The sequence below is a fragment of the Pollicipes pollicipes genome, unplaced genomic scaffold, assembly GCF_011947565.3.
Source record: "Pollicipes pollicipes isolate AB1234 unplaced genomic scaffold, Ppol_2.1 Scaffold_5724;HRSCAF=6776_pilon_pilon_pilon, whole genome shotgun sequence".
In the NCBI taxonomy this organism is placed as follows: Eukaryota; Metazoa; Arthropoda; class Thecostraca; order Pollicipedomorpha; family Pollicipedidae; genus Pollicipes; species Pollicipes pollicipes.
Genome location: NW_023596746.1, coordinates 1141245 through 1156257, shown reverse-complemented (window position 1 = coordinate 1156257; position 15013 = coordinate 1141245). Strand labels below are relative to the sequence as shown.

General features: G+C 53.8%; 1 protein-coding gene across 1 annotated transcript; it reads right to left on the bottom strand.

Moving 5' to 3' along the window:
* Positions 1–11426: 11426 nt before the first annotated feature.
* LOC119102277 (cartilage oligomeric matrix protein-like) lies at positions 11427–13993 on the bottom strand. The gene is given in 7 exon segments (XM_037225645.1): positions 11427–11647; positions 12270–12393; positions 12618–12741; positions 13026–13067; positions 13070–13141; positions 13648–13777; positions 13989–13993. Coding segments are annotated over 7 exon segments (507 nt in total). The 3' UTR covers positions 11427–11637.
* Between the last annotated feature and the right edge of the window lie 1020 nt (positions 13994–15013).

Sequence of the window (15013 nt, the reverse complement as noted above, 5' to 3'; positions counted from 1 at the left end):
ACACGTTAATGCCTTCGGCTCTTATGACCCTACTTTATTACTTCTAAATGTCCGGAAGATTTTCGACTTGTCAAAGATCTTTACGTAAAGGGGCTCAAATTAAATGCCACCAAACTTTAAAGCAATACCATTGGATGGTATTTCGGATTAGGCACCGATCCGTCCGCCTATACCGCATCCGTCTTAGTGGCTTTAACCGGGCGTCTATCGGTCAGTCCTCTTCGTCAGCCCCTAAATCTGAGTGATGAAGCGCCTACCTACTGCAGAGGTATAACTACCGCCGTGTCCTTTCGCCCGAGTGGTTCATTCTTCCGTCCGCCTGTTACGCTGTTTGTTGTTGCAGTTACCCTCGTACCGTCTGCTCTCACCGGCATCACTTGTTGTTGCAGTTACCCTCGTACCGTCTGCTCTCACCGGCATCACTTGTTGTTGCAGTTACCCTCGTACCGTTGCTCTCACCGGCATCACTTGTTGTTGCAGTTACCCTCGTACCGTCTGCTCTCACCGGCATCACTTGTTGTTACAGTTACCCTCGTACCGTCTGCTCTCACCGGCATCACTTGTTGTTACAGTTACCCTCGTACCGTCTGCTCTCACCGGCATCACTTCCTCGTGCGGCCCGGGTCGGACGGTACCCGCGCCGGCGGATTTCACCACGTCTGCCTCCTGCGAGGTCTTCTCCGAAGCCGAGGCAGATCGGACGCACTCTCTCCCGGCGCGCTGGGCGCTCCAGGAATGCGCGGAAACCGACTGATCACCGCCAGCCCGTTCACGATTCTGATCATGAAGCGGCGCTTATCGCACAGCCGGTGTCATGACGCCGCCGGCCGACGAGAGTGCAACAACAGCACTTTCTACGCTGCCCGGATGGGCGCAGCGGTGAGTGGCAACTGGCTCAAATACGGCTGCCGTCTGAGAACGTCAGTGTTTCGGTTTATCACAGTGGCCGGGCGCTTCGTGATTGGAAAACGGCAGATCAAAGCAAAACGAGCATAACTACGTCTTTGGTGAAAGATCCGTGGTCATGGCCGACCAGTCCGCTATCAGCTCATCTGCCGGATAATGCCGCTAGCCGACACCTCCCCAGCTCATCCCTCGCCCATCGCCGCGCCTCCCGCTTTGCCGTAAGCTACGCCGGCCCCGCCGAGAACCTGCCACCTGTCACGAGAAGGCGGCTGAGAACCTATCACCTGTCACGAGAAGGCGGCTGAGAACCTATCACGAGAACTGGCCCCGATCAGACGGCTGATGACCGCTCTGCGAGGAGGCACCATCGCGCCTTACGGAGTGTGATGCGGCGGGCTGTCTTCCGACCGGTGCTTAACCGCTGTTGGAAGCTGGCCGAACATGCCGGCTCCGCGAATTTCGGTCCTTTTTTTGCTGAGGCAGCCAACATTGTATGGAAATTAAAGACTGTTATCTATCTGCGGCATGACTTTTTGACAGCTTGGTGTCAGCACTAAAAGGCAAGTCAGTCTTTTTAACACCTTTCCTGATAATTCTACCCCGGTTGCGTGTACACCAAAACAGAAATTCAGGAGCCACGTGGCAGAAGCCGTCTGCGAAGGTTGACAAATCGAGCTAGGTGAAACGAGGTTGAAACATATTTTTGCACCCCTTTCACATCGGTTTTGAAGTGCCCTAGATTAAAACTAGTTCTAGTTCAATCACGTCACCCCCTTGTACAACGTGAAATCATCCAAGGTTATGCCGCGAACTTCCATACTCTTGAGCTTAGATAACATTGCAACAGCATGGTCAACTTAGCGCGGTGAAAGGTCAACAAGGTAGGAGGTCAACTTTTGAGGATATCCATGTATCGACCCCAATTTAAGCCGCAATATCTGGTGCTAAATGAACTGGTGACATTGCTGCAAAAGAACGACCACCCAATTATTCCATCATGCAACAGCTATCCAAAGTTCAAATGGCAATAACCTAACATTTGCCTTCCAGAAATCCAAGCTTGGTTCGAGTCACTTCCATGCATTATATGACGACACTTGGGGAAAACCGCTATGTCTGTAAACCTGTCATAGCAATGGGAAAGCCTGGCGTGCAGCGGGACTCCCGTGCCGCGTGCGGCGGGACTCCTGTGCCGCGTGCAGGGAGACTCCCGTACCCCGTGCAGCGGGACTCCTATACCGCGTGGATGGAGACTCCCGTGCCGCGTGCAGTGGGACTCACGTGCCGCGTGCAGGGAGACTCCCGTACCCCGTGGAGCGAGACTCCCGTACCGCGCACCTGCCGCGTGCGGCGGGACTCACCTGCCGCGTGCAGCGAGACCAGGCCGAGCAGCGCCGCAGCCGCCAGCCGCCGAGCCACCGCCATCACGGTAGAAAGTGAAATCGGCTGTGAGCGGGTCGGAGGTCGCAGCCAGCCTTTATCGGCCAAGCCGCAGCGCCAAGGCCGCCTCTCATTGGCGGCTGCGCGGCGCCGGCGGCGACCCGGGACCTCTCCGGGCTGGCGCGGCCGGCCGCCGCAGCACCGACGGCCGGGCACGAACACGGCGGAGCGACCAGGAGGCTCGGAGGGCGGGGGGATGGCGCTGCTGTTCGTGGTGTGCTTCCCATGAGTGTGGTGATGGCGTGCCAGGGTCGGCGAGCGATGGGCAAGCCTGTCCGCTGCTAGCTACTGGTGGCGCCATCAAGAGTTTCCCTTGAGCTCATCTGCTTGGAGAGTGCGAGTTTTCGAGCGAAACTGCTCCTTAGGTCATTTCGCGCGTCTAAGCTCGCGCACGCTTGGAACGTTTCGCTTGGAAAGTGGGAGTTGTCAAGCGCATTTGCTTCTTGGGTCATTTCGCCCATCTAAGCTCATGCACGCTGGGAACGTGCAAATCTTCCGAGAGAGCTCAAGATAAATCAGAATGCAAACAGAAGTGCCACGCATAGTTTGTGGCGCTATTTGTGCCTCCGGGCTGTCCCGTGACACGATGGCCTTGATGTGACCTGACGGAACATCCGTGACTGTGAACTGTCGTGACTTGAAACACGTGTACCATGTCCGCTGCTCTTGTGGGTGGCCCAGCTTAGTAAGCTATATATGCTCCATCAACGCCAGGAAGACTGAACCTTGGATCTTGAAAGGGCCTCACAAATGCGTCCGGGTTCAAGAAGGCTTCTCATTAGGTGCGAAAGACAGCCATAGTTTAAGGTATGCCTAACCGCACCTCGCATAACAAATAGGAGCATGTCATGCACTGGCATATTTTAAACACACACACACACACACACACACACACACACACACACACACACACACACCACACACACACACACACACCACACACACACACACACACACACACACACACATATATATATATATATATATATATATATATATATATATATATATATATATATATATATATATATATATATATGGTACTGCTGGACACAATTTTTCCTGGCTGAGCTTTTTCACCCATCGTTCATCGACATTTAAAATGTTGCCAAATGGTCTAGTTCAGATAGTCGACGAAGGAAGAGCTGTGCGTGGAAGGGTTAAACGACACACACAAATGCCAACTGATAATTAATATGCATTTTTAAAACATTTGACCAAATAGGACGGCCACAGGCAGCGCAATACAATTGCTCATGGCCAAGAAACTTTCCAATAGGTTCTAAAAACATCCTTTGCACGCACGCGCAGGCCTCGAGCCTCCGGCCCTCAGACGACTGAGCCGACAGACAGCAGGTCTCGAGTCTCCGGCCCTCAGACGACTGAGCCGACAGGCAGCAGGTCTCGAGCCTCCGGCCCTCAGACGACTGAGCCGACAGACAGCAGGTCTCGAGCCTCCGGCCCTCAGACGACTGAGCCGACAGGCAGCAGGTCTCGAGTCTCCGTCCCTCAGACGACTGAGCCGACAGACAGCAGGTCTCGAGCCTCCGGCCCTCAGACGACTGAGCCGACAGACAGCAGGTCTCGAGCCTCCAGCCCTCAGACGACTGAGCCGACAGACAGCAGGTCTCGGGCCTCCGTCCCTCAGACGACTGAGCCGACAGGCAGCAGATCTCGAGCCTCCGTCCCTCAGACGACTGAGCCGACAGACAGCAGGTCTCGAGCCTCCGGCCCTCAGACGACTGAGCCGACAGACAGCAGGTCTCGGGCCTCCGGCCCTCAGACGACTGAGCCGACAGACAGCAGATCTCGAGCCTCCGGCCCTCAGACGACTGAGCCGACAGACAGCAGGTCTCGGGCCTCCGGCCCTCAGACGACTGAGCCGACAGACAGCAGGTCTCGAGCCTCCGTCCCTCAGATGACTGAGCCGACAGACAGCAGGTCTCGAGCCTCCGGCCCTCAGACGACTGAGCCGACAGACAGCAGATCTCGAGCCTCCGTCCCTCAGACGACTGAGCCGACAGACAGCAGGTCTCGAGCCTCCGTCCCTCAGACGACTGAGCCGACAGACAGCAGGTCTCGGGCCTCCGGCCCTCAGACGACTGAGCCGACAGGCAGCAGATCTCGAGCCTCCGGCCCTCAGGCGACTGAGCCGACAGACAGCAGGTCTCGAGCCCTCCGGCCCTCAGATGACTGAGCCGACAGACAGCAGGTCTCGGGCCTCCGGCCCTCAGACGACTGAGCCGACAGACAGCAGATCTCGAGCCTCCGGCCCTCAGACGACTGAGCCGACAGGCAGCAGGTCCGGCCCTCAGACGATTGAGCCGACAGACAGCTCTCGCGCATCAGATGCCACTTGGCCGACAGTTTTCAGCAGCGTATATCTCCTGCACTCTGTGCTGAGCAGGCGCAGCACGGCTGCGCGTGCCCAGCACGCGCCCAGCACAGCACATTCCGTTAGAAGATTGCCAGCAGGTCAAACGGGCTGGCGGGTGCGAGGCGCCGTGCCGTGGTGACACTGACCCAGCCGTGGTTAACGACGCTTTTTGAACCACTGCAATCTTTAAGATCATTAGATCATTGCGGTCGGGAGGGGTTCCAGTGGTGGTGTGCTCAGAGAGTTTGCACTGTGGGCACACTAGGTAGCTTATCATGCGTGCTCGAGTGGCGAAATGGCGGTGTTTTGTTGTGGCAAGAAGGGAAGATAGCTGGGCGACCGATTCGGGTCGATATCTAAAGATACAGGCTGATGCGGGTGAGGCTTTACAGTCATTTTCAAGAGACCTTACCTTCCTCTCCCAATGTACAAAACAGATCGCTGAATGCAATAATACTATGCAATACCAGCAATGATCTCCATGTGTATTGTAATCCAACCACACATGGCGCACACCCCAAACTCTCCTAATGAGTTTCGTGAGATACCGAGTATGCTGGACGCTGAGGCGTGCGCTGCGCGTGCACAAGCGGTGCTTCTTATTTTCAATGTCACACATCGGGTCACTGTGAGATGGGAAGACTACTGACCCATTCGTTTGTCTTACTGCGGTCTGGAGAAGGAGCACAAGGTGTGTGCCAGTCTTGCGTGGCTCCAGTATTGGGTGGACTATATCGGCGACGTGCCAGTCTTGCGTGGCTCCAGTATTGGATGGACTATGTCTATGATTGCGATGGGGTGAGCTCGGACTCCAAATTTGAGCAATCACGCGCTGGTTTTGAATTGTATGAGGACTGGCGCACCAATGTGCATTGCTTAACTCACGGCGGCTATCGCATGTTTGCCGTATCCCTGTTATGACCTCGTCCCCTTACTGCTGGTTGGGCAATACATTGAGGCATGTTATCGCTGTTTATGGACACCCAGACAGCTGGAACATCGGTATGTTGATATTGTGCCGATATTCAAGCTGTATTGTATCGACATTATTGCGTTCATACCTTGATGTTACCAAAAAGATGATGTAAGCTATGGTATGCCCATTGAAAATATGCACACTCCACTTCTAGTTCCAAAAGTTAGCGTGTGCTCGCCACAGTTGCAGGCTTCTTGTTGGCGCGGTAAATAATGAGGTACTCCTTCTCCAAAGTACTCCTATCTAGAAGGTCGGGTACCGTGCTGGTACGCAGCGTCAATAGACCCAGCTGAAAAATAAAGTTTGGTAAAATTTATTCTTCGCTACAGAACAAAGGCTGGAAAAACGTGAAATCATCCCGCCAACGAAAAGGCCGTTTGAAAAGAGTGCATGATATTTCTGTCATAGTTAACACCGAATTTGTTTCCATACGGTGCCACAAAGATTCCATCAAACCGAAAGGTGACAATCATACTTTTTCTAATGCGGCATGCATGCGGCACTTGGCTGTCCCAGCGCCGAAATTTGTCTCCGGGCATCGTCAACATCTGTCATCAAACATGCTCGCTGAGATGAAAACATGTTCAACCTCTGCAGTAAGTCACTCGCGTTCTGAAGACGATCGGAGGTAGTGCATTGCATCACAACTGCATGCAACATAAACAGCGTAAGGGCCACCGCGGAAGCCCCTGGCACATCCGAGCCCTGGAGGCTCTGACGTTGCCACCGCAAGTGACAAGGTCACGCCCTCCCGTCACCAGCCGAGCGCCCCCAAGGACGGGGCGTGTGATCCCGTCACCTTGCCACATGCTATGGAGATTGTATTCGAAGAACGGACTCGTCACCAGCCGCATTGCTACGGTGCCGAGCTAGCGGGCCACGCGCGGCACGCGGCTGGCGACGAGCGAGACGCTGCCAGACGGCGCGAATCACTGATGAAGGCGGACTGCCGACGCTCATCATGACGAGAAATGAAGCTTTCAGTCAGTGCGGTAGAGCACAGCAGCCCAGGCATTACAAACCTGTGGTTCGGCTTCGCACGTCCAGCCGTCGTTACGGCATGGCAGTGCAAACGTAAGCATATGTCCTACGAGACGTGCTCCGTGCAACTAAAGGCCGTCCACGTGCTCTTGGGAGCGTCCTGCAGTCACGCGCCGTCGCTATCTCTGCACAGATGCGTACCGGAACAAACGGAGGTCTACTACCAGCACTGACAGAAAACTGACCTCCAAACTACCTGAAAGGGAGATTTTGGAACACCATAAAGATAACCATCACGCCGTCCGGCATGAGCCCGGCGTGATGCATCAGACAGGGCCTTGTCCTGACGTCAGGAGCCTTTATCTTGTCAGCACTCGTCCAACGCTGTGAATTGAAGCAACCTTGGATGCGACAGAACACCGAGCGTCCAACGCCGTTATCCGTGTAGCCCACGTAAAGCGAAAGAGGGATACACATACAACAGCAAAACGGGTGTGTAGAAAGCCGCGGGAGCGCATTGTGGCAAAGGAAATCCGCGCCACGCAGTATTAACAGTCACGAGCTTGCGGGACAGGGTACGTGGCGTCATACCTGACACGAAATGCAGCGCGGGATGCGCTCCATGTTCCCATTGTGTGCTGTTTCAGACCATCAGTGGTGCCTCAGACCAACATCGCCCAATGCCGTCATCCGTATATGCCATGTAAAGGCGAACAAAGGATGCGGTGGTCAATTCATGGTCGCAGTTGGGGTCGAGCCGAGAGCCCGACGGCCAAATCTCCTCCTGGTTTTTATTTCAATGGATAAATGGAAACATAAATTCTTACATTAGTGACCAAAAACCATTACCGAATAGTTATTAATTTAACCAGCACGATATGCCCCTAGTCATGCAGGAATGGATCCAGAGCGGAGGAGGGGGGGGGGGGGGGGGAGGGCACGAAAATGAACGCGCCACTCGCTAGGCCGCCCTAGGGCACCGAAGGCACTCTTCTATGGTGGCGCTCCTAAAGGTGCGCCCATTACGGGGTGGAACATGGCAGGGTGTTTCATGGTCGTAAAGACTCAAACGTGCCCCAAAACCTTGGCGGAAGGGGAGGAGGCGCCCTCGAGGACTGACGGGGCACCATGTTGCTCTGTGATATGTCGCGAAGTCCAGAATGAACGCACTGAAATATGACCCGTACGCCTCAAATACTTGGGCTGGAAGCCCCCGAACACCAATTTGCCTCCCCTGCGCCCTGTGCTAAGGACCAAAAGGAACACTCACGCTAATCATGTGGTGCCCAACATCTGGAACTGCCCCTCATGGCTCAATCGGCCACTCTGCAGTTCAAAGGTAGTCCCGAGGGCGGCAAAACCGTTCAGTCCTAATGGACAGGAGGGTGCCTCAAACCCTGTGGGAGGAGCGCCAAGGACCCCAAAGGCCGCCCAGCGGCATCCAAAAGATGTTCCAAGATCAGATCTAAGGTACTTGAGATCAATATTGTCACTAACATTGTTGAGACGTGCCTGAGTGTGTGTGTCTGTGGGGGGGGGGGAGGGGCTCTAAAATGGGTGCCTGTGGGCTGATGGCATGTCCTGGTGAGTTACATGATGAGTTACAGGCCCAAGAAAACGCCTTCAAGAATGGCAGGCGCCTTGAATTATATATGAGCGCTCCTAAGGCCTCAAAAGACGTCGCTCAAGTCTGAAAATGTGCTCCAACAGTTAGGAAAAAACTTCCTAAAAAAATCTGGGGTGTCCCAATACCTTGAGCGTCACCCCCCATTGGTCCACAGGGTGCCCATGACGTATAATACATGTTCCAAGAGTGACCAGAACACTTCAAGAACAGGAGAGCGTCAAAGTCCTGGGAAGGTCACCCATTAGGTTTTAGCTGTATGGGGAGGATAATATCTAGACATCTAGAAATAATATCATAATATCTAGAAATGGGTGTCCCAATGGCGAGAACGTTTAAAAAGATAAATAATAAAGTCTTAAAGGGCAAACACAAGCGCTCAATGAGTGCCCCTGGTACCTGGAATTCTAGCCAGCACCCGTGAATTCTGGAAATATGCCCTAATGGCGAGAGAGCACCAAAAAAGGCATGCGAAAGCTCGAAGGGGCGAATGCAAGGGTTCAGTGGGCGTCCCTGGTGTCTAGGAATATTCTAAGGGCTTACATGGACAGGCAAGCCTCCAAGAAATTCACATCAGATGTGAAAATTACACATCGGGGTTTGGCCCGCCTTAAAAATAGCATAATACAATTCCCACATACACGTCTCGGTACACTAAAAGAGTGTTCCCGATGCCGAAGAATATCACGTGGGCGCCAAAGGTGTCCTAAGAATAAAGGGGGTTTCAAAGACCCTCCGTGAGGACTTTGGCTGACGTTAACATTGCGAAGGGACGCTCATGCTGTTTGCAAAACACACACGAGTTAGCTTCAAAACATTCAAGTTACCGGACACCCATAACAAAGGACACAGAGGTGTGAAAACAAGGCATTGAAGTTTCAAAGCCGCCCATGCGGGATAAGGGAGCCAGTAGCGCCTAGTAAACTGAGGAAATCGAAATAAGTCGGAAAGGCTGAAACTCCCATCTGAGCACTGCGAACCACGGCCACGCAATTCACTCACGTGCGTCACGCTCAGTCCCACGTTCCAGAAGTTTAGTGGTAGAGATTCTACCTGGCAGCGCTTGTGTACCCGAGTCAGGCATGGGGGCGAAGTTAGGCTTCGGGATTTAAAGCCAAACTCGATGCCAAGACAGTGGCTGAAGTCGAACGAAGCCGAAGCCGATGGCTTTTAAGCTTGAATCTCCGAAGCCGAAGCTGACGCCAGTGATATGTTATTTTTCTTAAAAGACAAAGCGGAAACTGAAGCCATTGGCTTTGAAAATTTTCCTGGGATGCTAAAGCAGAAGTCTCAGCGGCTTTGAATCCAGAAGCCCATCAATTTAAAGTCGCGCGTCCAAAACAGTAGCCGACTTGGTGAATAACAATGTTATGCGAATCCAAAACCCACCTTTGTCACCTGCTGAAACTGCATGGAATCAGGGGTGGCAACCGTGTGAAGGCCGTGGCGAACGTGTCGCACACATATTTCACAACGTGGGGGATGCCCCTCACAACCTCAGATGGACCCGGAAGCGTCGAACGCATGCAGAAACGTTTTAGTGAAGAGATCAGAATGACAAATCTCACACAGCACGCTAAATGCCCTTGCCGTGACTTTTGCAACGCACGTAGAAGTAGCTCGCGGAGCTCACGAGTGCAAATTCTCTTATTAGGAAAATCCTGGCACTGCAAACAGCTGAGTGCGCGCTGGTCACGTCTGCTGCTCAGCTCCTTTCCCGCGATTCTCGCAGGGGCGTAACGTTGTTTCTCTTTGCGGGGGGCATGACCCCTAATGTTAAGCCGGCCCCCCACAAATGTTGGACTGCGCCCGGCGTTGTCGAACTCGGTCCCTTAAAATCTCAGCTCTTTAATCCTCGCCCTGATTCACCCTCCACCTAACCCTGAAAACCCTCTGATACACTGAATCACTGACAACGTCACACTCACAAAAGAGTCGCTGCAGCAGATCCACCGAGCCATGAAAGTTGTGTCGTGTATCACTCATACCCTGTCATCACCCAGGGAATTTTTGTAGGACGTACCCCACGTGATTCCCTTTTCGGTAGCAGAGGCCTTAGCTGCCTGCCACTTTCCCGTAACACTTGCGCACGTGCCATATGTAATTTTGCGCGCCATCTGGCCGAAGGCGCTTTTAAATTCACCGTGGCTCTAATGTCTCCTCTTGTACACTCAGGATTTGAGGAACCTCACCAATAAAATATAGGGGCGTCAGATTGGTTACGGGTTGTGCCTCATTCGGCTGATGACGCGTTACACAAGCGGGTCAAAAGGTCACGAAGTAGGTTAGGTTAGGTTAGGTAACGGTTGGGTTAGGTTAGGTAAGGTTGGGTTATGTTAGGTTGGGTGAGGGCCATCCTTGAAATTTGGGTATTCGCCGTTTGCTGGAACGAGATGCTTTCTTTTTCGCCATCAGTGTCTTGCTCCTGCTGCCTCCAGAAGCACTTCAGCGCGCCAACGTTCCGCTCGTTGTTTACAGTTGTTTTATCTTCAGCCAGCCGACAAATGCCATCCACTGTCGTTTACCGAATTCTGTTAGCTACTGATGGATTGTGACTTTCTAGGCAACTGGTTTGAGCTCACTGTTTGAAATATGTTAAAAATGTTAAAAAATATGTTTTACGGTTGTGGGATTGGAGCCGACATCCTGCGCGATCTTTCAGGTGGGCTTCGATGAGCCCTCAGTGAAAAGAAACTTGACTTTTGTAATGCCATCTGATGATCTTTTTTCACTGTATCTTCCCATTTTGTCCTGCATTTATGTTCAGAACCGATCCGTCGCTTAGAAATTTCTCCTGCAGGACCAAAATTGGTTTTCTTCAAGGGACGTATCGGATTTTAAACATAAAACTCTGGTCTGCCTTTGGATAGCCCAATAGATTTCGTTGGCCAGAGCAAATGGTTAGCTTTTGCTTTTATATCAACAAAAACTCAAACGCACGTGCTATTGAGCGAAACGAAAATGCGCGTGCTTGTATGTTATTAGGCTTTGTCGTAAGGGCATCAAATCAGAACATGTTTTTCGCCCTTCAGCCACCGTGTGAACATGCAACATCTATAAACTCATAGGTCACCGTGGCTCATTTCAGGCAGCCAGCTCTACGAGCGTCCCGACATCCACGGTAGTTCTTGTAAATTATATTACCAATGAAATGACAAACAGATTAGTCTAGGTCATGTCATCGGGCACATCGTCAGGCGATACGAAACAATACGAAAAGGAAGCACAAAAGCACGGCTCCGGCCCGGGTCCGAGACCGTCCGTGACCAGCTCCCAGCGCTGTGCATCGGTTTGAAGACTAAGCCGGTGTCGCGAGGACGACGATGAGTTGCTTCAGACGCGGCTGGAAGACGCACTCGTGTTATGGGACCGTGACGCACCCACTGCGCCAGGTGCGCTTCGGTGTTGGGGGGGGGGGGGGGGGGCAGTGTTATGGGATGCCGCGCAGGGCTCCAGGCTCTCCCGTCGTGCGACGAGGCGAGGACACGGACAGCTCGCGCTCAGTTTCGCCCTAATCTCCGGGACGCTCGCAGCACGCGCGAAAGGCGACGGGCGTATACAGCTTCCCAGGCGTTTCGAAACAAGCATTCGCCGTACCTTGACAGGAAGAAGCCAACAGATGGCTTCAGCTGGGGCCTATACCAAAGTTCCTAAACCGCCCGGATGCTCGCGTAAGCGACGCTCAACGCCAAATCAACTAGCATTTTGACTAAAACGCCCTAAGATGACCGTTCCTAAGGCGCTCGTCTAGACATACTCGGCTTACAGCGACCTGGAATCACCAACGAAGCAATGCACTTACACGAAGAAGCTACCTATCCTCTTGAAGTCAGTCGGCACTGGTCCTCGAAAGCTCCGATTAGTGCAGAGATACATCGTGACAAGGAGACTGGAAATGGTTGACACCACATGAGAAACACCGTACATCGAACGCAGCCACGAAGACGCCCCGGTAGCTGGCTCACTACAAGAAGGAGGGGGGCCGGGTGCCCAACGGGCCACCCGGGGCAGACGCCTTGGTGCGGTCCACGTTGACCTGAGCCTGCAGGTGCGGTGGCAGCCGCTCGTACACCTCCTCCGGCACGTCGTCTGAGGAACACGGCAACGCGGTCAGGAGGACGGAAGCTGCCGGGCACGAGCAGATGCACTCCTAATGCAATGGTGGTTCTGGGCGTTACGCCTAACGAAAGTGATGTGTCGGACCAGAAGCCTTTCAGCAGCGAGCTGTTATTGTGTTTCGACAGGCGGTTGTCATGTCCCGCGGAGGACGAAAATGCCTCCAACACGGCGACAGGGATGGAGTGTCTTCTTACCGTTGCACCTGTACACAAGGTCGGACCAAATGATCATCTCTTGCGAGAAGCAGAACACCCCGATTCGGCCGCCCTTCAGCGTGTTGTCGTAGATGTTGCCCGAGTCCGCCACCAGGTTCTCGCCCTGCAACACGCGCAGTTAACGTCGAACGTGGTCACGTGGTCACGGTCACGTGATCACAGCAATACCGGACGCAAGACCAGCGGGAGCCGCAGCGGGATTTCTTTCCAGATCCGGTATGACGATAGAGTCGGTTCATTTGTGCCGAGGAAGAACCAAACAATGCAGCATTTCAACCGACAGGATTGGCCGTAGCGTCTCCCTGGTGCTAACTGGGTTGTGAGCTACGCCAGCCTGGTTCCGGCCCGCGCGCGATTTCTGCGGCGGCGCGACGAAGAGCGGCGCACCTCGTAGATGCGCAGCCGGATGAGCCCGATCTGAGGCCGGTGCGCAGCAGCAGCCAGCGGTAAGCCGTCTTCTCCTTCCAGCCGACGTTTCGCGGGTCCTTCCAAAGCAGCGTCACCTGGACAACACGGCCCGCGTTACGACACAGCGGGGGGCGGGGGGGGGGGGGGTTACAAGCTCGGCCAGGTCGGCAACGTGAACGGTGGTTTTCGCAGACCAATTAATTTGTCAACAGATTGGTGCAAGCATATTGCAGGTGTGATCTGGAATCCCAATACGACATTCTTCAAAGGAGTGTGTGCTTATCATCGTTGCCGCATCTCAACCTGCTGCTGTTTAGTTATCATTTGACATCATGCGAAACAACAAGGCATCGGCCAACGCGCGCATCAACGGAGGCTGTACGGCCCCCTTTGCGAAGGGAACGACATGCTGGATCCGATCAAACAGTGGTGGGAGAGCCACCGCAGAAGTGGTGACGTCACGCTGGACCAGCCACCGCAGAAGTGATGACGTCACGCCGGACCAGCCGCGCGCCAGTGACGCGGCTCCTCATCCTGCCTCCTGCCGGCTGACGGCCGACCCTGCTGCTGCGTCCCGCTGCAGCTCAGCGGGGCCGCTGACCTGGTCGAATGTGTCGCCCGTGTGCCAGAGGGCGTTGCGCATCATCTGGCCGGGCCCGGTGTTGGAGTTGACCACCTTCAGCTGGATGCCGGGCTCGGCTACAGCCCGGAACGGCGTCGCTTGCCATAGTCTGCGTGTTCTTCTTCCACATGACCGTGTAGAACTTCTTGTTGTCTTGATAGCTGGGTGGCACAGGGGATGTGAGAGATGGCGGGCAAATACGGAGGCTTTCAAAAATAATTGAGAGACGCGTTGAGACTTTAAGCGAATTCTTGCTACACAGCGGCCTTAACGCGGTGAGAACTTGACGCTTGACGCTACTTCAAGCGTAGGAAAGTTACGCCATGGCGGTCCTTGGGATAGCGCCCCACAGATCGCGTCGCTGTGCGATCTTTCGACACGACCTTTGAGCTTGACGGATCAAGTGAGACTTGGCCGTAGGTCCTAGTGAATTAAATTTTCGATGGGCATGTTGTATGCAGTGGTTGCTAACAATAAATGCATTACCTGAACACAATCCGACATAGTCGTCATCTATCTCCGTGTCGACGAAGAACGTGCCTTCAAAGTCCACGCCTGAGAACTTGTGGAACCCTGGAAACACAGATAAATCTCACATCATTCAAGCTTCCAACGACAATTGCAAAAGGCAATCACATTGCAACAGCAGCTTTTCCAGCACCTATTCTAAAACGCACAAGACATGACAGCTCGGTGACCCATTTTTTTCAGCTGGAAAGGTGAGCGGCTTACATTCAACCTATTCCATGGAATCCAGAAAGAAAAGAAACAACGTAATCGAAAAGAAATAGAATGAGCCGAAAAGGAGCATTTTGTCAACTGCTGCGTTAGAGGACGAGTTTTGGTTGGAGTGGAGAGAGAGAGAGTACAGCCTCACCAACTGCTGCATTAGAGGACGAGTTTGGGTGGGTGGGAGAGGAGAGTACAGCCTCACCAACTGCTGCGTGAGAGGACAAGTTTTGGGGGAGTGGGAGAGGAGAATGCAGCCTCACCGACTGCTGCGTGAGAGGACGAGTTTTGGGTGGAGTGGGAGAGGAGAGTGCAGCCTCACCGACTGCTGCTGCGTGAGAGGACGAGTTTTGGGTGGAGTGGGAGAGGAGAGTGCAGCCTCACCAACTGCGCTGTTAGAGGACGAGTTTTGGGGGGAGGAGAGGAGAGACAGCCTCACCAACTGCTGCGTGAGAGGACGAGTTTTGGGTGGAGTGGGAGGGAGAGTGCAGCCTCACCGACTGCTGCGTGAGAGGACGAGTTTTGGGTGGAGTGGGAGAGGAGAGTGCAGCCTCACCGACTGCTGCGTTAGAGGACGAGTTTTGGGTGGAGTGGGAGAGGAGAGTGCAGCCTCACC